At 38.2% G+C, this 23,918-nt stretch overlaps 1 protein-coding gene across 1 annotated transcript in view; it reads right to left on the minus strand.

The window, feature by feature from the left end:
* The window catches only part of LOC114469412 (transmembrane protein 132D-like), a 184,493-nt gene that overhangs the window by 119,560 nt on the left and 41,015 nt on the right, over positions 1 to 23,918 (minus strand). Inside the window, 1 exon segment of the mRNA XM_028456921.1 lies at positions 9,518 to 9,658. Within this exon segment, the coding sequence (XP_028312722.1) occupies positions 9,518 to 9,658 (141 nt within the window).

Below are 23,918 nucleotides of genomic sequence, written 5' to 3' on the forward strand. Positions count from 1 at the left end.
AACTGAGTTAGCTTTTATTATTCAGCACACAACAGCAGCTTCTAACGTAAGAATGACTTTATAAATGTGACAATCTGGATCATAGGAAAAAACGTCAAACTACATACACAGATGGGGATTAATGGGCCTTTAATATTAGGGTCACTAGCAGTCCCATTACATTTTAAATTAGATAACTCCTTTGATGTTACTATAGTGCAAAAGTGCCTTATTGATTTTGACAAAATTGTAACCAAAAATAGACCATGTGCCATGGTCAGCACGAATCATACATACTTTTATTACATATTTTGCAGTGTGGAATGTTAAAAAAAAGGCATGATCAAGTGATGTTACTCAAACAGAGAACAATAGTCTGCAACAGTCACCTACAAGTCCCTCCATAATCTGGCCCCGCCCTACCTCACCAAGCTCCTGCAACAACACCAATCCACCCGCCACCTCCGCTCAGCCGACACCAAACGCCTCACTCCCATCACTCGCACTAACCGCCGGACCTTGGGGGACCGAGCCATTGCTGCCCCCCACCCTTTGGAACTGACTCCCATCGCCCATTAGGAACTCAGACTCACTGCCAACCTTCAAATCATGACTCAAAACCCACCTGTTCAAACTGGCTTTTCCATAAACCCTTTTTGTTTTGTTTTGTCTTATTCGCCATGTAAAGCGTCTTTGAGTGTCCAAAAAAGCGCTATACAAATTTGATCTATTATTGTATTGTATTAATAATATGTTATTATTTATGAGAAAAATTGACCCATTTATCATTAACCAATTGGTTACATGCATTTTAATCTTCAACATAATATATACAGTATTCTACAATTGAATAAATATAATATAATACACATCGGAGATTATAGATGCAGTCCAACAAAATCTGATATTCGTTTTCTAACTGATATCGGACCGATATCAATATCGGATCGGGACACCCCCAGTCTAAACTGCCAAAAAACTACGCAAATCATCACTGACTTCTGAATACAGAGCCCACCAGTGCCTGCTTAACTTTGTTGTGTCTGTAATGCTCCGTTTGTTTCTCGTGAAGCGCTGAGGCACTCTGAGTAGCTTCACCTGCTCAGGGTGTTTAAACATCTCATCAGAGCTACAGAAGATTCGGGAAAAGTTGCGTGTTGTTGTGGACGAGACCATCGATGCCAGGGTAATGCACTGACTGAAATGTTTATTTTTCAAATGCAGTGACATTTTCCAGTTTTCATAAAACAAGTTAATTCTGCTTGTGAAGCAGCACTGATGTGTCCATGTTTACAGAGAAGTTGATAATACTAGCACTGAAATGAGTATTCTCTGCATTCAATTTATTTCTAATGATTTAAAGTTAATTTGCATAAACATCATTAACAATATTTTGGTGAAGCTTTATTTTGTATCAGTCTTCCCTTAAAGACTTAAACATAACACAAGTACATTGGACTAGTTGTGGTCAGTGTGTGTTAATTCATTCACTACCAGCTATTTTCAGAAAAGCTACACCACTCACTGCCAGCCATTTTACAGCATTTTGACTGATTTATAAAGACCCACAGAATGTTTTGTACTATGACAATCTAAAATCTGAAACCAGATTCTGAAAGAATAGACTCTATACTTTCACTAAAACATTTTCTTCCATAATCAGCAGTTAATATAGGTAATTTCACACAAAATGCCAGTTTCTGAGCAAAAGCTGAGAAAACAGCCTTTTTCTGAAAAATCCTGTCAGTGACTTTGAACCTATTATTATTAGTATTATTATTTTGCTTTAGTGACACCTCAAAATTGGTTTCCTTCTACAAAACTACAAAAACAACACTGAGACCAAGCTTTTGATAGCAAAATTATTATTATTTTACGATCTGGATCAGAGTTGTATTTTGGCCTTTCTTCAAGTCTCTCCCCCATCATTCTCCACTTCCTCCTCCTCCATGCCGAGTATCATCGCTTGCCCTGGTTTGTTGATCTGTTTCTCTCACGATCGCAACGCTCTCAATTAGGGATTTATCGTAAGGCAGTTAAAAATCGATTCATAGGTATCGCGGTTGATATCAATTTTCTGAAAATTGAATTGCAGTTCTTTTATCAAACAGCAGAGGGCGCTATATATTTATCCTTCTCGTCCAAACGCTGAGGTGTCGGGCAGAACCTGCTACTACTTTCTTTCTGACCGCCTTCTACTCTTAAATATGTTCATAAATGATTCCTTACCCCTTTAGCACCGAAAGAATATCTGTAATATTACATGAATATCTGTAAAAGTCACGTTTTTCTATTAGCTCTGTCTGCTAGCACGTTTTTTTTTTTTTTTTTTTTTAAAGTCCAATTGTTAAGGCACAAAATACATTTTCAGTTGCACTTTTAAAAAGAAAAACAACTATTATGCAGTTTTGCACTGTTTAATATAGAACTAGAATTTAAATTAATAGGCTTTTTCTTCATTTGTATTATTCCCTTTTTAATTTCATTCAAGATTTATTTTTAGTTAAATTGCATTGTTTTGAATAGTTTATCAAGAGACTCTTTTGACAATGAAAAATAAAAGGTAAATAGTACAGTATTTTCTAATCATTTCAGTCATTATATGTCTACAGTCCCATTTTGTAAAATAAATCGTGAGAGAATCGCAACGTGAACCCAGTATCGTGAATCGAATTGTATCGGGAGTTGTGAATCGTTACATCCCTACTATCAAAAGTCCACTTAGGTCCACACATGCTCTGCTTGAGCTTTACAATCTTTCCTCGTAGCGCTATTTTCTGCCTCGTCCCTGGCTTCTCCCTTTCCAGCAATAGTGATGATCACGGCTAATCTCTCATCCAAAGGTGCACTGCTGCCACCTACATGGCACCAGTTGGTCACTACATAACAGTACAAGGCTGACATTCATGGAAGAGCTCCGTCACACTGTCTCCTAGCAACCCCTGTTGAAAAACACAATTGACATACATATGCGTCATTGGCAGCGAGAGTGTTGACTGGAAATTACGTATATTTACATCAGTGGCAGTAAATGAGTTAAGAAGAGCCACTGTGCAGTATACACCTTGTTTTACTAGGCTGTCATTCATGTGAAATTGATTGAAAATGTTTTGTAATTCCTGTGTTTTCTTTGGGTCAAAGGGTTTTGATTAAAGTTTATCCACCTAAAAATATTCTTACCATTTCTCTCTGGTCGAGAACAACGACAAGAACATTGTAGTTAAATGTAAACTGTGTCTGGGCTCAAAGGTCCAATCTACTGCCAAAAATAGCATTTTTAATCTGTCAAAGCACAACTAAGCTCGAAGGTAAAGGAAACTTGCTAGTCACATTAAAAGTGATTTGAGTCACTCCATCCACACAACAGCAGCTGGATTTTAACCGAGGGACTGTCAAATAGAGACAGAAATCATTTTTCTACAGTGGAGCAAAACATATTACATGTAATGCAATAATAACAATGTGATGTGACTACAAATGAAGGGAAACGATCAGGTTTATTAACAGTGTGTATTATAGTAACAGTGGGAGCTAAAATGGCAGTAGGTAGTAAGTAATTCAGGCTTTTTTTTGTGATTGTTTGATGTTTTTCTGTGTGTGGATGTCTGTCTCATTATATGGTTTCATAGTATGTTTAAAAAAAAACTTTTTCAATATTTTTTCTATCTTCTGTGAGAGAGGTATTTATGTTATGATATACCATGTGGTGTATATATATATATATATATATATATATATACACATATATATATATATTTCTGAAATTCCCTGGCTTTGTTCGACATAGGTTTCCTTCCTTTTGTTTATTTGTCATGGTCGTGTGTGTGTGACTAAATGAACATCAGCATTGTTGTTTTTGGATTTCAAATTAATACTTTATTTAATTTCTTATTTCTTGCTATCTTGTGTTTCTATATACATTACATGAATTTAACGATATGAATTAGATATCGTGTTTTGCAGTGTGTTTATCTTTGTCAAATGACCACACAGGTGTTTTAGAACACAATACTTTTATAAGGAAGTGTACCCATTGATCATGCTCTGTCTGATGAAGGGCGTGGCGCTATATCTGGTGTGCAGACCCACTATTGCTACTTTTGTGGTAAGTAAGGCAAACATTACTTTTCATGGTAACGCAGTGCTTATTTTAATTTCAATAATAAGTAAAGTAGCTAAGTGATTATTTTTTTTAGTGAAGTAACTAGTAACGGTAACCACTGACTTTATTTCAGTAAATAGCACATTGCTGTCTACCATTATTTTTAACCTAATTAACATGACACTATAGTACATGCTCTGTAGCACATTAACACAATGTTCAACTACTGTTGAAAATACAGTAAAATCATTAAATGGAACATTTACCCTGTGGCACACACACATGCGTATCATTTGAATGGGGTGTCTCTGCAAAGTGTGTGAACAATGCATTACCCCAGTTCTGGTATTGAATGAAGCCCATTAACTGTGTTAATCTATGGATCTAATCACTATCACAAAATAGAGCAGTGCTCCCATTCTGGCAACATTGTCATAAAATATAGCACATGTTCCTGGTATAAGCCACAATGGAAAAGGAAGGTTAGTGAAGCCTTGTTCTACTTCTTGTCAAGTAGCTCACTCTAAACAGCGATATCCAAAGTTTCAGAGGGAGCCAATTTGATAAATAAGGCTACAAGAGTACACTCACAACTTTTTATTAGTAACTATTCTCTAAGGCTATTTTTCTCCACCTTTTATGATATTGCTAAAAATTAATAATAATAATAATAATAATAATAATAATAATAATAATAATAATAATAATAATAATAATAATAATAATGCATAAAAATTAAATAGCACTTTTTCGGGAATCTTAAAGCCGCTTTACATAAAAAATACACAAAAGAAAAGAAAAGAAAGAAAGAAAGAAAGAAAGAAAGAAAGAAAGAAAGAAAGAAAGAAAGAAAGAAAGAAAGAAAGAAAGAAAAAATAACAATAAAAAGAAAAGAAAGGTAAAATTACAATCAATTTATGACAATAAAAAACTCAGTGAGAGCTTTGATCCACATTTTAGAGTAAATAGGATGGTTTTCTATAAAATTAGGTAATTGTGGCCTTCAGGGACACACAATGGAGAAACGGTTATAGCAGTCATTATAATCATCATCTGGATGCCCCAACCCACCAACTAGCCGAGGTCAGACGACAAGGAGCTAAGCTGGCTCTTGCTCAAAAGGCACAGATGAGTGAATCCCACCTCATCCACAAGACCATCACGAAAGGACTACAGCACAAGCGCCTCAAATACCGGCGCCCATTTGCCTTACATGCCCAGGAACTGCTCAACACTACACCAGCTGACATCAGCAGAGCTTCCTGGGTAAAGGCAAGATGGCGGGAACAGTGGAGAGCAATAGGACCATCCAGGCTCCACCGCTACATTGAGGACCCCACAGAACTCTAAAACAGTGCAATACCAAATGTGCCATGTGGATAAGAACATAACAGCTAGAAAGCCCAACCTGAACCCAAGAAAGTGGTAAAATAACCAGCATTCAAAGCTGTTTTGTTTAATCTGGTTGGTCGACTATGATGTGATGCATTTGATTATTGTCTGGTCATTTCACTTTTTGTAATTTCACAATGTCTGTTGATCATTTTAAAATATACATAAGGTAAGTAGTATTTAAAAAAAATAAAAAAAATAAAATAGGGTGCAGATATAAATAGATATCAAGAAGAAAAGCTATCAGTAAGATTCCTATACAGATACAGTCTATTTTTTCAGTCTAGTGAGGTAATCCGATTGGGTGTAGAAATGTAACAACTTAATTTACTTCGTTTAAAATGTACTTAAGTAAAAGTAAAATTACTGATTTAGAAGTAACCATAAAAGCAACTCAATTACAGTAACGTGAGTACTTGTAATCCATTACTTTTACCTCAGCATGCATGCCTAAGCTGTACGTATGGAAAACAGTATATAATACACGGTGAGTAAAAGACACACCTACACATGACACGAAAGCCTTGGCTCTGGCTCTGATTACTGCATCTGCGCTCTATGCATTTTCCATTATACAAATGCACTGAACACTGTATCATGTCAGATCACATTACATCACAGAATGACAATAGGTCCCATAAATCGTTTTGTAAGATTAATAGCGTTGGGTGGTAATCACTCCAGCCCTCTCATTCATAAAGACAAGAAAAGAAAAAGAGATAAAAAAATAAATAAAATCTCATGATTTCATGTCCCATTACATTACAGATTCACACAGATCACTTCTTTTAATTAACCATCCAGCCCACAGTCACTGACAAAAGGTTGTGGTCTTGCCAGTTGTGTTCTGGCAACCGTCTGTTTGAGTGTCTGTGTCTGTGTCTGTGTGTGTGTCTGTGTGTGTGTGTGTGTGTGTGTGTGTGTGTGTGTGTGTGTGCGTGCGTGTGTGTGTGTATGTGTGTGTGTGTGTGTCAGCTTTATTCCCAGCCTTCCTTCCTTGTGGTTTCATTTGAAACACAGAATGGAATTTCTGCTTTGCATCATTCCTATGTTTTCCACCCACCACTGTTTGTCCATGAGGTCTGTTCATTCTGTAACACGTGTGTACATCAAAACCACGCCTGCCAATGCTTAATCTGAGCTCTGAGGCATTTCTTTTCACTGCTACTTTGAAGGTGGCTACAGGATGTGCATATGTATGAGCATTTGCTTGGGATTATTCCATGTACCTCTTTGAGAGTTACACTGAAATCTTATTTTTATGGTTTTCTTTTTGGTTGGTAACCTATTTTTTTCTCAAAAACAATAACAAAAATCATAATAGCAGAATACAGTTAATTCTCCTAAAGCTCAAAGAGGAAGCTATTTATAATATTTCATATACCGTATATCGCTACTTTAAAGGAAACAAAAAACATTCTTTTGATGGAAGATGCGGCATGAAAAAAGCAACTTATTGCCTTGGCGCCTTGTACAAGGTGCACTGTAAAATGAATCAAACAGCGCAACAACTAAAATGAAGTGTGAAATTCAATTCTGTGTGTAACAGGCTACAGTGTTCTCTAAAAACCTTTAGCTTCATGAACAACTTCACTTCTCAAACTTTTTCTATTGATACTGTTCTTCCTCAAAACCATAAAAAATAGCATAAAACGTGCAATCACATATTTTAGAACAGGAAGCTCTCTGCTGTGATTGACATGTAAACAGACACGCCCACAAAGGTGAGCATTTTAGGGCGATCGATCCCAGTACCTGACTATGTGTCGAAGTGTCCTTAGGCAAGACACTGAACCCTAAGTTGCTCCCAGTGGTTGACTAGCGCCTTGCATGGCAGTCCTGTCCCACTGGTGTGTGAATGTGAGAGTGAATGGGTGAATGAGCTGATATGTAAAGCGCTTTGAGACTGCTTCAGTGTGGTGATAAAGCGCTATATAAAATCCAGTCCATTTATCATTTACCATTTCAGCGTCCTTCGCGCAGTGCTATGTATGTATTTTCTACAGTCTATGTATGTACCGGTGAACGTCCCGCCCCCACGCTCTGTCTCGTGTTTACAAAGCAGCATGAGCTCGGCTACGGAGTGGGTGGAAGGAGGGCGGGTCGTCCTCTGGCCCTACGTCACCGTCCAGGGAGGAGGAAGTCAGTGTCCCGTCTATAGACGCGCCCACTCATGAATATGAATAAGTGGGACACAAATCAGCCTGTTTGAAAAGTCACTTTCTGAGCAACTCTACACAAAGGCTAAAACTCTGGAAAACAGGCGAGTTTGGGAAAATAAACCTTAAATACTATGTTTTTGGGGTTCTTAGAACAAATGGAGAATAGAGAAAAATAGCATGATATGGGACCTTCAAGGATACCCGTAGTGAACTTTAATTATCAAGCTCTATAAACGATTATACAAAAGGTCTAGTCAGGTAACATAAGTCATTGTCATGCAATAACCAATCCTCAGTAAGGCATTGTCAGCAAGATACCTTCATAAGCTTGTAGTTACGCATCTATATACTTTTGAATGACAACCATTTACTTCCAAAGGCATCTCTCTACGCTGCCTTTGGACGTAACTATGCTATGCTAGATGTTATACGTAAGTTCACAGTGCATTAGTGAATGATATCACGTGACCGCTGCTGCTACGTGGGATGTGCTGCCGTATCATAAGATATATCTTTTTGGGAGAGTATGGAAGCTATATTAAATAAATGTTTATGTTTCTTTAATGGTGTTTTAAAAACGTTGATTTTGTTAGATTGCTAAATGCTTGTTCATGTTAATCTTGTTGGGCTTTTTCTTTCTTATTATGAATTTAATATTTTGATAAGCACATTGAGATGGCTTTGTTGTAAATTGCGCTATACAAATAAAGTTGAATTGAATTGAATTAACACAGAAACATATGAAATTGTCATTGGTGTTGACATTGGTGGTCTCAATTTGGAACGCCCTGCCTACCCAACCCTAGTGCTCACGGCACCTCACTGCTGCAGTGGTATCCGTCATTGTGTCCTTGGGCAAGGCACTTCACCTACATTGCCTAGTGTGAATATAGCGTGTGAGTGAGTGTTGGTGGTGGTCGGAGGGGCTGATGGCGCACTATGGCATTCTCGCTTTCGTCAGTCCGCCCCAGAGAAGCTGTGGCTACAATAGTAGCTTACCACCACTCAGTGTTGAGTGAAAGAATAATGCCTTAATTCTGTGGTGTGCTTTGTGTGTCTATGATAAAGCGCTATTAAAAATCCAATGCATTATTATTATTATTATTATTATTATTATTATTATTATTGTTTATGGGAGGGGCTCTTAAAGCAGTTAAGACATACCCAGTCTATGCTATAAAATTTTTCTACATCTATAGCTACATCTTTCTTCTCCTTTCTCTCAATCAAACCTACTCACGCCAGATTTCAATCGATAGTATTTCTGGGAGGGTGGGGCTAATGGTTTGTTCATTCTCAGCTAATAGCAAAATTCAAATGTAAAAGCTGTGTTTCAACCCATAGAGGGCAGTCACTCTTACATTTTTACAACAAAATATGCCACATTGAAATACTTCAACTAAAATGTCAAGAGTTGGACAAGAGTTAATCAACAACACAAGTTCATACCCAAATACATTTGATTTCAGCTGAAAGAAGGGGGTTTAAGGGTTTACTTACTCTTTAAAGAAAAGCGCTACAAAAAATAAAAAATAAGGTTGGCTTTTCCCCATTTGTTGCATTTCAGAAAAGTAGGTTAAGGTACATAAAACACCATCAATATTGTAAACATGACTCTTACACTTAGCCTTTATTGCCAGGAATTCACCCATTTAACAAACCTGAACAATAATAACAGCACAGGCTTTGTATGCATGTAAAAATAAATGAATAAATAAATAAAACCCTTAACAGAACATTATGTACCAGCATTGAAAAACTAAAACCCTGCCCTCATCACAAACAGTACTTTTAATCAATTATAAAGTAAATATAGAAAGTACAAATATGACTGAAAAAAAAAAAAGGTTACATAAAAGAGAAACAGAATGTTAAGTCTTACCTCTCTGCTGTGGAAAAGGTCTTTCTCTGACACATCACTGCCAGTGAACTGCTTCCCGGTGCCATTTCCTGTTTGATCTCCCATGCAACAACGTTGCTGGGTTTCACAGCCAGAAAGTTGATGCCTGACTGAAACCACACCCTGCCGAGAACAAGAAAGACAAAGACAAACAGGAGAGATTCACTTAGAGACATTAGACATAAAAGAAAAAAGAGAGTGTAGTTGCTATGCTACTGTGGCAATTTGTTGGAATTTTTCCATGTCATTACATCACTGATTTGCTTTATTCTTCAATACGCAATTTGTGGGAACCAATTGTTTAAATGCATTTACTCAGCATGGTGCCACTTCACACAATGTTTTAGCAAAGAAGCTAAGAAAGCGTCTGGAATATTACTAAAACTTGATGTTTTCATAACTAGATAGATAGTATAGAGATAGTATGTGAGTTCATATACAGAATATTAAATTCACATACCAGAACATGAGAAAGATGTACCATTTTATCATAAGTATTCAGTGCAGGTTTGTATCATAATGAAATGTGAATCAAGGGTTCGTGTCCAACGGCCATTAAGTGAGCCGCAACCTCGCGATTGGGGACCAATTTAGGTCACAACAGCTGAACTTCTGTCCCTAACTTTGCTTTAATCTAATACATTCTTGTTTTGGCCTCAGATTGGGTTGGTCTTATAGCACTGATTCCATGCTATTTACAAACAACTACTCCCTTAAAGCTGCAGTATGTAGAATATGTGAGACTGGTATGGAAACAACCAAAGCCCCCTCCTCCGCTGCCTGTTTTGTCTGTTATTCCGTCTGTTATCATTCTCCCTCTAAGCGTCTCGCTTATCCACATCGTTCTTCTTATTATTTTGGATTTCTTTGCGTTGTAAGCCGTTGTACAAAAATGTGATAAGGACTTTTCCTGCCTGAACATCCACTATTGCACCTTCTTTACATACAGGACATGAAAGCACTTCGACTTTTGTTGAGCAGCCAATAGTAACTCCCAAAACCGCGCTTGGAGACTTGGTTTTGTAAAAAGATCTCTGATTGGCTGAAAAAGAGTGTCCCGCTCCTTGATTTCTAACACAGAGCAAAGAGATGGCACAGAGGTCCAGTGTCCTCTGAGAACACTTTGAATTACAATATGCTGAAAGGTTATTATTGATTTTTGAACAAATGATGCCAAAAAAAAGGAAAAAACTTACATATTGCAGCTCTAAAAGAGTATCCTAATCTCACTTCTATGTACTGTCAAAAACTAAACCTCGGAGCCAAAAATCTTGCCGGTATATGAGAATCAAGTAAGTATTTCCTTCACTGCATCTGTACTGAATAGGTTTACTGTGACACTCTACTGTATGTTCTTGAATTATAACATATATATATATATATAAATAAAGGTACAATACATATTCATGAACAGTGATTAAATATGAGATTGTCGCCTAGGGCCAATTTAATCTCTAGCCCCTGTATTTGTATGTAAGGACATACTAATACTCAAAACATTAACACAATACACAATACACACAATACAGATGCTTATAAAAATATATAAATAAAAATAAAAAAGCAGCAATCACAGTTAAACCAACAACTTCAAATATAGTGTGTATAATTAATTAAAGCGCTGATAGTGCTTTATTGCACTTGCCAAGGTACTATTATGAATTGCAAATTGCCCTAAAATATATTTATGGATAATGGTGACAATTCTTTCCTTCGAGCAACCATTTCCTCAGAACTTTATTGAATGACGATAGTGTTGTGAGACGCTTTATGTCAGCTAGAACTGTATTCCATGTTTGAATGACTTTGTTAGAAAATGACGAGTGCCTTTTGGAAAATCTGTATTTGGGCAAATGACAGTTACCTCTGGAGCCTGTTCTTGTTGTTCTATTGTTCTTATGAGTTAAAAATGACTTAAGCAGGACTTTTTTCATGATTGACACATTAGCCAGGAATCCTCAAATTTTGAGGGATAGAAAGTGTGCCATTCAGACACAGATCAGGCAGAAAATATGGATGGACAGATGATGAATGGATGGATAAAACATTTGATCATCTTTGTAACTTTCCTGTACATGCTTTACTTCCTTTTCCAATACTTCCCAGTCAACTCCAAATGATTTCCTCTATCCTCTCAATATGCATTGCTTCCTGTCTCTCCCTGCCTCTTTTTATTCCTTTAATCTCTCAACATTTCATTGTTAATCTTGTTTAATTTCCTCCCCTTATTTAATGCATCCTAATGTGTTTTTGTTCTCTTTATTACATGACCAGATCCTCCTTCTGTTACTTAATGTAAATTACAGGCAGTCAGACAAAAACATGTTTGCACCTCAATACCATTAGAAACAAAAGCCTCTGTTAAATAAGCAATATGAGCACAAATATAGTTTTTCTATTCTGCTGAGGGAAATATGTCTTTGTATACTGTATTTTGTGGGTTTTGCTGTACATCCTGCCCTAAAACTGTACAGTATGTCACGTCTTGTCTCATGAGGAAGTGTCTGTAAATATGTTTAATCCAGTATGGAGGCACCAGAGTGTGTAAAGGTAGCAGTCAAGGTAAGATCGTTTAGCTTATAGCATAACTGTCTCATCTTCGTGACAATTAACAGTTTTTTTCAAAGCATCGCACCTTGTAAACAGTAGATTATTTAGTGAAAATGTACAAAAATCCCCCCCAAAAAACCACTTAAGTTGCAAACTTGCTAAGAGTACCTATTAGGGTAAAGGTAAAAAGGGCTAAATACTAAATGTGAAACTATTGAACAACTGTTACTACCCCCTCTAGGATGTCATGTCAAGGCCTGAGGGGCCGCAACATAAACAAGACGCCACAGAGAAATCAGAGGTTTATCAAAAGTATTTATTAACAAAATTCTAAAAGTACCAACAGAACAAACTAAAAGGGACTAGAGACCCTGGCCAAACTGAACAAAAGTAGGGAGGACACTGGGCCAACCCTATACAGGCCCGTCGTCCCAGCGTCCACCCTCTAAACTACAAAAAGATACAAAAGACTAAACTATCGGAACACGAAAACAGGACGAGCAGAAATCTCCAGTCCAAACTAAAATAACAAACTTACAAACATCTCCAGTGGGGAGCTGAAGAATTCTCCCCACATGTCTGCTGCTGGTCAGTTGTTGTGCCTCCTTCCTTCTCGTCCTCTCAGCCCTTTATAAGCTCCTCCTCCCTCTCCTACCTGATTGCTGATATGAGTCAGGTGTGTTAGGAGAGAGGAGGAAGGGCAGGCTGAGAGGCCATGAGGCACCAGCCGTAACAACAACAAAAATGCAAAACACAGTAAAAAGATGCAACCAAGCACATCATCATTGTTAGACAACATATATATATATATATATATATATATAAGTACCTGACATGTGTGTTCAGGTTTTTGCAACTGAGTCCTCAGATAGGTAAACATGTTTTCATTTATTCATGTGTTTGTTTGTCTTTTAGCATTATTGCATCAAATGTACGAAACAGATTTTGACAAAATTTTAACCGAAGATAGTTTGTCAGTCATTAACAATCCCATTAAATTTTGGAGGGAATCCTGATAAATATACTGATTGTGGATCAGCTTCAAAAATTCACATCCTGGTTTATAATCACTGATCCAGATAGGAACTATGAATATCTGGCAAAGAGGAGATTTGGCGTTGTTTGTACTCTCTGGAAGGTCTTGTTTGTAATAATCATAATTCATAAAGTTACTGATTGCTCTAAACCAGTAGTTTCTGGCTCAAGTACCATCTTTCACTTCATTTCTGAATTCAAGTACTTCTTCAGTTGCATCAGGGAGAACATCCTCGGTTGGCCAGTGGAAAGATGTTCTTCCAAAAGTCCACAACCATCTGCACTGTTTTTAGATTGTTGACTTTCAGGTTGTTGTGGCTCCACCAGATTGTCCAATGAGGGGACTCTAAAAGGAGAATGAACACAGCCCTATGAGTTCTCTGAAGAGTTGAAGAGTGGCTGTCGAGTCTCACTTGCTGCTTCCTGGAAGTCAGACGCATTCCGCTGGCTCAGTAGCAGTGCTGGAATGGATTCCACAAACAGGATTATGTAAGTTTCCATCAAGTCGAGATGCTGAAGAATGAAGAGGGGGCCCACGTTGACTGACTGCATCATGTACAGAACTCTTGGATCAGTAGGCAAACTGCAAGGGGTCCAAAAACGGGTCTGTGATGGATTTCAGATTGAAAAGTACAAGTCGTTCAACGTTACTTATCAGCACAGAGGTCAGAGCGACTGGCCTGTAGTCCATCAGTCCACTGGGCCTTTGATTTTTAGGGACAGGGATGATGATGGAAGTCTTTCAAGCAGGCTGACGTGTGGCATGTCTCCAGAGATGAGTTCAAGATGTCTGTAAAAGCTGACGACAGCTGATTGGCTCAGTGCTTTAAGTGGCAGTGGCTTGTATTTTGTGATCTTCTGCGAGTATTTCCAGATAAAATCAGTTTTATTAGAAGGCAGCTGGTGTTGAAGTGTTTCTGAGTTCTGTTTAGCTACTCTCACTGTTTTGCTGAACTCCTGCTTGGTTCAGAAAGGTCTGAAGAAACCCAGTCTTGTAGCATTGTTGTGACAAAGCCAACTATTTACTGCATCGTGTTATTGGCCATGCCTGTTTGCATAGCTGGGAGTGCATAATATATTTATCCAAGCGAATTTGTCATGTCTATGTGTGAGTGTGTGTGTGCGTGTGTGTTTGCAGTGTCTTCCTGTCTGTCAACAAGCTGGATGATGGACGGGGCTGCGTCCCTAAGCTGCTTCTGTCGGATGTGTGTACAGCAGCAGAGCCTGACGAGTGACTGTGCGTCTCTCTTTGTCCTTCTGTGTGAATTTAAGGTAATGCAAAAAGACAAGCCAAATGTATCCACGCCTCCCTCCACTGTTCTGCCTCAGTCACCGGCTTTGACTTCTATCAACTTTTGTTTTACTTATAGTTTTGTGGAAGAGCAGCTTCATTTGGAAACAGAAAATCTTACCCAAACTCCAAAACTGCTTCCTCTTCATTTCAATAGACATGTAATAGTAAAGCCTTATACGACTATACATTGGTCCAGGGTTCTCACCAGGAAATTTTTGCAGCATAGGGGCCGTGGTGCACGAAAGAATTTAGAAATTTATAACTGTTGGAGGGCCATAAATCAACAATTATTACGATATTAACAATTATCACAATTTGGTATGCATCTGTTTTTCTTTTCCTCACTTTGTGGCTATTTCATACTTTTAAACAAGGTATATGTCTCGGTATTCATTCATTAAAGTAGCCAAACAATTGTATCACTATTATCTTTACTTATATCAAATCAAAGGATACAGACAGGCAACATCGGAGGCAGCTAAAGGGCTGCAGGGGTCCTCAGGTAAAGACGGGAGCGTCCGAGATAATCGCCTGTATTAAATAGATGGCGCGGCTGAAGTATGTGTTTCTCGGTTATGCAGATTAAAAAGATAGTTAAAACAACCCACGCAGACCTGGGAGTCCCTTTAGTGTCCAAGTGTGCAACAATTATTACGACGGTACCAATTAAAAAAGGAAAACAACAGAATATCCCCCCATGTTGCTGAAAACTGACCGTAGGGGGCGCCAATGCTCCGTAGGGGAACAAAATTACAACGTTGGGGGCCCACGCGCTCAACAGCGCTGCGAGAACCCTGTGGTCACATTAAGATGGCTAAACAAATCAACATACCAGAATAAACAGTTGTAAAGTATTTGAAATAGAAAAGGTCAAAGAAAAAAGTAAGGGGTGAAATTTGTGAAAAAATCTGGTTTTGGGAATATTCCTTTATTGTATCCAAACACTGGAAAAGCTTAAATCATGAGAAAAATAGGTGAATAATCAAATTCTTGCCACTTGTAATCAACACATGAGGACATGACACAATGAATAATATACCAAAACAACACAATCATTAATGAATAAAACAAACTTGATAAGTTGGTCATTCTTTGCCAAATCCAAAATGACATTTGGATCTTTTCATTTACATTTTAAGACTTTGATAAAAATAAAAAAAATAAAATCCAGATATGAAGACATCCATCATGCCTCAAGGTTATTTTGGGGACTCAAGTTTACTAACTTATCCACAAGTACCCATTTGCATGTCATGCAAACCTGTAAAACTTTAAACACCAAACTGAGATACTCGGTCCACCCATGGACTTGAACCCAGGGGCCTTTTGATGGATGTTGCTTTTTATATCTTCAAGTCTATTTTTATTAATCCATTACTAATGTTTTAAATATATATATATATATATATCTTAGTCCTAGTCCTGGCTTCACCTTTTTCTATTGATATTTTTTTGTACACAATTACAAACTAATCCAGAAGCAGAGAGGTAGATAGAGATGGATAAAGTAAAGCGTGACTTATATAATTAAAACTTTAACTTTAACAAAAGAACCGCTGACCCAAGAATCCAAACAAAGCTCTGCACGATAGCAAACAGCTCTGGTAAAGTAGTGGAACATTTAAAATCCACTTAATTCCTTTTAATGCCTGTTCTTTAAATATGTGCTTCTCAAGCTTCTGTGATCAAGGGCACATTGAAAAAGTCCTACATTTTACACAAACCCCCTGGATCCTTACTGTGTTACCTACTGCCACCTACTGACCGAGAGGAGTATTGAATTGCTTAATGCTTTGTGTGGGCTTTTGAGAGCTCTGAAAAGGAAGTACCTCACATTTATGTTTGTGTAACCTGTTGATTGATTATATAAGGATACAATGGGCTACAACTAAAGGACTAAAGGTGCGTTCACACCAAACGTGACTGAAGCAACTCTGGTGACTAGATTACATTAAAAATCAATGTGACGTGAACTCAAGCGAACTCCCTATAAACGATGCAACTCGTGTGATTCCACCAACTTTGTCACGCATCCTGAGTCGCTGGAAGTCGTTCAAAGTTTAAAAAAAATTTAAAGTCATTTCAAGCGACAACTTCCCCAGTGGTCACTGTCTGTAGAGCCGGAGGCTGCAGCCGTCTCGATGCAGTGGGAGGGCTGTACACTTCCTCAACTTAACAGGGCCAAATGAAAGTGGCATACTCATCCTTGAATAAGTTTTATAAATATCTAAGTATATTTTGAGTGAACTCATCCTTCAGTAACTCCGTAAGGTCATCATTTAAACCATAAGTGCACGCGGCACTGTCGATGTTGATAAGTGCTGTAAAAGTACAGCCAGAGAAGTGATCAGCCCTCTCGATGCAGCGGCCCTCTCAGCATTGCCGCCGGCTACGCAGACACATACTTTTCCCCGGTCTTCACATCACTGGGGCGATGAAGTGATGAAGGGATCAAAAAGAGCAACATTGTTCAAGCAACTCATCACGGGCGATTGAAGCAACTGTAGTTGTGTTCGTTGTGAACGCACCTGAAGACATTTTTATTGTACTCTTTTATTCCTGCAAAGGGTTCACTGATGCTTATCCATGCTCCCACAGGACGCTTGGAGAGGTACACCCTGAAAAAGGCACCAATCTTTTGCATGGCCAACCACAACTTACCATCACACCGAGAGGCATCAGATATTGTGATTAACAAACCTTACAAGTGTTTTTAAATGTCGCAGGAGGCCAGAGGAGCTACTGTATGTACTGTAGATGGAGATAAAGCAAACTCCACACCATAAGAGCCTTTAATGCCGTGAACAGGAGTAGTCGAGTACGTGTGATTTACCATCCATTTCCTTGACTCCAGGGTTACTTGTGACAATTTTCCGTTAAGACCTCATCTACTAGGGTCCCAAAATGTCAACAAGCCGAGCGTTTAGCAGGCCGACTAATAGCATTTCCCTCATTAGTCCTCTTACTTCCATGATTTGCTGTTCATCCTCTGCCAGCTTCAATTTCTACCGTCAGCCTTTTTGTTTTGTCTCTACCCTGTATTTATAACCCAAGCCTGCAGCCAAGATGTCTTTGTGCCTCAACCTTTCTTATTCTCTACCTACCAGACTAGCACAGGGAAGTCAATGCCATGCTGGTAGTTGACTGTTTCCCTGATTCAAGGATTTAGTTTCCTAACTTTTTAAAATATATTTATTTATAAGACATTGCCTACAACTCTAGACCCTTTACTTAAAAAGGTAAGCGTGGCAGATTCAACAATACCTATTTATCATGAGGGTGAGCTAAAAAAGTTACTATTCCAATTTTGTCCTCACTGGCAAACATAAACATTTAACAGGTTTTTTAAAGATAAAAAAACACACTTTTCTTCAGGAGACTGTTGACTTATGACAAACTTTCCTCTCTACACCAATACCTCATGGAATTTGTGACAAATTCAAAGAAACGGGTGAATCTCCTGTCATAGCGCTAGTTCTTATTGTCTGAAAACTCTGTGTTTAGAGCCTGTGGGCTTTAAGGCTCAAAACTGACAACTTTCTACACAAAAAAGTAGCTCAAACAGCTCAGGAAGTCCACAGAGGCTTAAATGCAAACTAAATGTAGTTTTCCAACAAACATAAAAGAAGGTAAACTTGCTTAGGAACAGAAGAATCGAAAGTAAGGTTTGTCTTTGCCTGTTTTACCTAATAGTTGAGTTATAAGGTGCCATTTTTATAGAAATTCAGTAGCAAGATAAAAAAAAATATATATATATGTACATAGTTGGGAAAAAATAGACTAATTTCATCACCAGTCAGGTACATACTTATTAATTCATAAATAAGACTATTGTTATTATTTTTTACACAACCTTACTTCTATTTACTTAACAAAATCAATCACTATACAGATTAATCATGGCTACAGTAACGCCTCTTGGAATGAGGAGGGTGTGTGGCAAACATCACCTTTATCTATCTAATGGTATAACATAGGTATTTATTGAATTATTGACTATGTTATTGGGTGCTTGTTGCTACTTTTAATATTAAACCACACGATGCTCTCAAATGTACAGAAAGAGAATCAAGATCATAGGATGGGGAAGCAGACAAACCCTGTAAACTTGACCCACCCACCCTTTCAAGCTTATAGTTTTGAAAGTCAAGTTGTCAGTACAAAAGCTTTGGCACTCAAAAACTGAAACACAAGCCCCCTCTGTTCAGTTCTTTAAAACTCCCACTTTGACCTGTAACTCTTACATATGCACTCAGTGAAACAGAATCTTACATCTCCAAAGGAAATCATTCACTCTACTCTCAAGCTGCTTCCATTGCATCTCGGCTTGGGATAAAAGTGTTTGCTAAATGCCAGAAACATAAAGGTATTCCCCCTCCAGATACAAGCATCTGGAAACATACGCTAGGTGACAAAACACGGTGTAGAGCAGCAGATGTGTTCAGATGAGACAAAGGGAAAAAAAGGCATATTGTCCATCGCTTGTTTGGGAAACAGATGTCTCTTAGGCAAAGAGGCAAGGGAAAAAGTTTTAGCGATGCTGCTAAGTCTAGCTTAAAGGGAGAGGCAGTGATTCTGTCCTTTTACAGCCATTCAAGGGCAAAACTTAAGTCCATTGTCTTTCTTATGCTTCGTTCACACCGGACGCGGCACAAAATGTTTGTGCGGCCAGATTACAAACAAAGTCAATGGGATAAACGCCATAAGCTGAGCTGAATGGTTTCATCCGTGTGGCAAGAACGTTGGCCGCGGCATGCGCGCTCCTGATTTTCCGTGACATTCGTCATTTGCTTGAGTTGAAAATACTGAACTTTCGTGTGACGCGCAGGCACGAAAGCCAATCCTTGTTGACAATGACGTCAGGCCATCAACACGGACACCGGTCTTTTCACCCATTTCAGCATGCAGGAGAAAATATTTGTGGTGGTGTGTGCTCTACGACACGGCCGGTTATTACCGGGACCAGACCAGGTAGGATTTAGCACAGCTCCTGAAGAAAACAATGAAACTCACCGAGTTGGATGCGTCACTAGTGAACGTGGTGAATCCAGGAACGCCGGCGTCAAGAGTTTTGACGACACTCCAGCTTCCACAGAAGGTAAAGAGCATTGATTTTACTGGGGTCCTCCATAGTTGATGGTGAAAAGAAAAGGAGTCTGGTAGGCAGCACTGATATATTCGCTTCAGACGCGCATATGAAGCAAATATGGGGAAAATATTTTTCGATCCTGCGGAAGCTTTCGCGCGGTGCATGCTTCTCAAAAAATTCACGCCAGGTTCGTTGTGAACGCAGCAGTACTCTACTTAAAATGTATTCCAATCCCACCTGGTTTTGTACATAATTAGAAAAGATGCATGAAAAGGTGATGAATCTTAACACCCTCAGACAGAGATAAACAACTTTTATCATAATGGGGGCCACAAAGCAATTGTCTGATCCAAGGGTCACATTATACACATTTAGAAAAATGACCAATCTGAGCAATAACATGGGAAAGAATAAGGGATTTGTGTGTTTTTGTTGCCATTTTGCGTAATCTATTGTCATTTAGTATATTTCTGGCATTTTGAGTATTTTTGTTGTTTTGCATTTTTTTCCTGTTTCACCTTGCGTATAATTTTGATCATTTTAGTGGTCTTGTGTATTTTTGTTATTTTGTGTATTTCTATGCAATTCTGTATGTTTTTCGAGTCACTGTGTATTTTTAGGAGTCATTTTGTGCATTTACTTTTCAAAACATTCAAATATTCTCAAAAAATTCAAAACATTTGGACATAACTAAGAATCTCATGAAATTTAAATAATTTTCTTTTTTTTTTTGTTTGAATGTGTACTCGCACATTACACTACATGGCCAAAAACTAAGCTAATGACGCAAAACGCAGCAGCAGCAGACGGATGTTCATCAAATTCTAACACGACACATGCAGATTCTACACACACTGCACACAAGCAAACTTCATCCAGAATGGCCAACATGTAAATGAGTCAACTGTCGGATCTTATTTGTCGTTTATCGTTTAATGTCTCTGGACATAGTTTGTTTAAATCCATCAGTGGGAATAATAGACAGTGATGTTTGCAGGTTGTTAGTTTTCGGGCTTAATAAACAGCTGGAGCAGTTTTGTCAGACTCAGCAGGACAGATGGCAAAACTCTAAGTTTGGAGATGCATCATAAACTGTTATAAAAACATTTTAAAGATGGGTATAAAAAATAAAGCACCTGATGGTGGTCACAAGTCAGTGTGTAGAACCGAACAAACATCTGGTACATGGAGATATTCAGCCTATGTTGTTATTCTTTTACTTAAAGTATCCTCTTTTTCCTCATAGTTAGCTTCTATTTTGTTGAGATATTTTAATTTTTAATATTATAACTAACATGTTTTTAAACTCAGTTATGATTACAGGAGTTTAGTGCCGATATTGCGCCCAGAGTTTACCAAACTACATTAAACTGTCCATGAACTGGTCAACGATGGGGACCTGTCAATCATTCTTACCTGTCAGCTGAAGTTACATACTGAACAACTTTGGCATCCAATCTTTTTTGATTGCATTATGCCTCAAAAACACAAGCCACAGCTTATGATATCAGTTCATTTTATTTTTATATCCCACAGTATGAGCATATCAGGTATAAAGACAGGTTTAAAATCTCATTCTCCTTCGATGTGTCCCTTTGCAACTGCATAGTCTGCCAATAGCCAGAAATGCTTTTGGTCAGTCTTATAGGGCAGTGGTCCTCAAACTTACCTCAAAGTGCCCCCTTTCTCTTATTTCTGAATCCAAGTACCCCCTTAAAAAACTATTTAAAAACAACTATAGAGCATAATGATGGAATGAACGAGCGATAACAGACATTTTAAAGAATATCAAGGACAGATTCACTAAGATCTGAAATAAAGGGTGGTAAACCAGTTGCATCCCTAAATCCTTTGGTGACGCAGTTTTCTCACCTGCTACAAGGAATTCACTAAGATTGCAGCAATGATTAGTGGACGTGCAGAAGTGGTGGAGACCTCCCTATTTAAATGAGCATTTAGCTCGGTCAATCTGGAGACGTGAGTGCACAGAAGCGCACAATGACATTTGAGGAAATTAAATTGGAGACAGATGGACTTCTCTGTCTGCTGCACAAACATTTGATAATGTAGAAAAATAACAAATACAAATGTTAAAAAAAAAACAAAACAAAAAAACAAATTTAAAACCTAATTATATTTTTTCCCCTAATTTAATGTGGCTTCTCCATCAGGTCCTGTAACTTTGACTCTGATCAGTCCATGAAAAATAGGCAGATTTGGACAGAAACCGTCCTATAGAGCCATTTCAATGTGGACAAACTGGAGACACGTGACTGACGTGTGTGCGCAGAAACCATCTTGTTTGCATATGTGACGCTTGTAAAATTGAAAAATGGCAATGAATATGCCACTGGTAAGGCTCAAAAATAGTTTTAAATATATAAAAGGACGCGGCTGCTTATTTAAGGAAACTCACTTTAAGTAGAGGTGAACGATTGTGGGACCCATGCAGCATTGCCGAAAACGAGTGATCATCCGATGTGCGCTCCGGGCTCGATGTTCAATGGCCAGACATTTATACATATCAGTGCATTTACTTTTTATGGTCACTTTTTACTGGATCCAGACTGAGATAGTGCTCCATCCCCCCCCCCCCCCCCCCGTGCACCATCACTTCAGCAGTGTTTACGTTGACACGATCGCTTCTGAACATGGCATTGTGTTGTTTTTAGACGAAAAACAAAAGTGTTGCAATTGCGTGCAAATGCAGTTCTCTGGTTGTTTTGCACCGAGCCTGCACCAAATTTAGTATGCATACGTCACACAAAATGGGTCTCTTGATCTGCCATTGATCTGAGTTAATACAGCAACACAGTCTTTCAGTCAGTCGATCTGCACCATTTGAAAAGGATCTACTGACCATCATCCAGCAGGTCTGACCTCCTGAGTAGCGCTGTGTCACCACACTCTCATATGTGAACATTGTGTCACCAGATTCCACACATGCACCGCCGCGGGTGTGCAGCTTTATCTCTCCCTCACACACACTTTACTCACACTTTGTTTTCTCATTCAGTGGCTGTTAACATTGACGATTGTTTTATTGAAATTATTTTCTTATACTAGAAAGGTGAACTGGAGCCTTTCTTCAATCTCTGCTGTATTTTGTGTAAACATTTACTGCAGCGGATCTCTGCGAGTGTGTTTGCACCTGCTTGTCAGTAGTACAATTTTTTGGTGCTAAAAAAACCACCACAAACAGTTCCAGATTTGATGAATTGCATTGTGCCAACTGCATTAATTTATTTGCATGTCCTCAAATTTTTTTGCGCCCCTTAAGAGATAGATTTATTTCTATAGTTTTTATCACTTAAGATCACTTTATTTGTTAATCTTTCTCTCTCTCTCTCTCAAGTACCCCCTGTAGTGTCATCGCGTACCCCCATTTGAGAAACACTGTTATAGAGGTTTAGTGCTTTCTTGAAATACTGCAGTTAAAGATAGATCTTTAATCCACCACATTAATGGTTGGACCCAAAGTTTCCCTAAAGAGCTGTGCTCAAAGCACTGCTTTGACCTACAGTACATCCTACTGCCATGTTTTCAAGGTACACCACACAGATATTTACATGATGTAAAGAAAAGAAAATGCTAATCACGACTCCACCATATAGCTGTAGCCTATACGTGACAAAGCTACCCAGATGTCTAGCCATCATACATGAACTCTGTCAAACATCTCAAAACTTTACACATGCGTATTTTCTTTCTTTGAGATTAAAAATTATATGTCATGATAATTAGTGTTCTCTTTACTTTTTAGTGGTTAAATGTAATGGCTAACAGCATTATACTTTCACACTACATACGTACACAATTTATTTTCATTAATTTGTTGATACACTTTATATTCAATGGTAGTAAAGGTTTGTTTGAGGTCGTATCCTTTAATCTTACACTTATATAATCAAACACATGCACTCACACACACTCATTGTCTCTGGTCCTGAGCAGCTTCCTCCCCATTACATAAGTTTACAGCAAAAAGACCATTTTGTGACGATGATGTAACGGCCAAATGTGTTGTGTTTGTGTTTATATATGTAAATGCTTAAATTAGCATGAAGTAAACATGTAAACTGTAATACGTGACTACTGTCGTTAGCTCATGTCTGTGCACATCCCTTGGCTCTTGCCTGGTAATACTGTAATTATATATGAGTGAGGGAATACCATGGTTGATCTGAACCAGGTCTGTTTTATACGGCTGCTAACTTCTTGCCCTATGGGAGAAACCATAATAGAAATCATGGCTGCTCCACATCTGGACTGCTCACACAAGAAACATATTTAACCCTTTGCTGGTAAACTGACTGCTTGGTCAATCGTCAACCCTGTGTCTTTCGATGAGTTCAGAAGGCCAAACATGGTCTGATAAACAATGACAAGGAATAGAGATACATGATGAAGTATTA

The sequence above is a fragment of the Gouania willdenowi genome, chromosome 9 (genome assembly GCF_900634775.1).
Source record: "Gouania willdenowi chromosome 9, fGouWil2.1, whole genome shotgun sequence".
In the NCBI taxonomy this organism is placed as follows: domain Eukaryota; kingdom Metazoa; phylum Chordata; class Actinopteri; order Blenniiformes; family Gobiesocidae; genus Gouania; species Gouania willdenowi.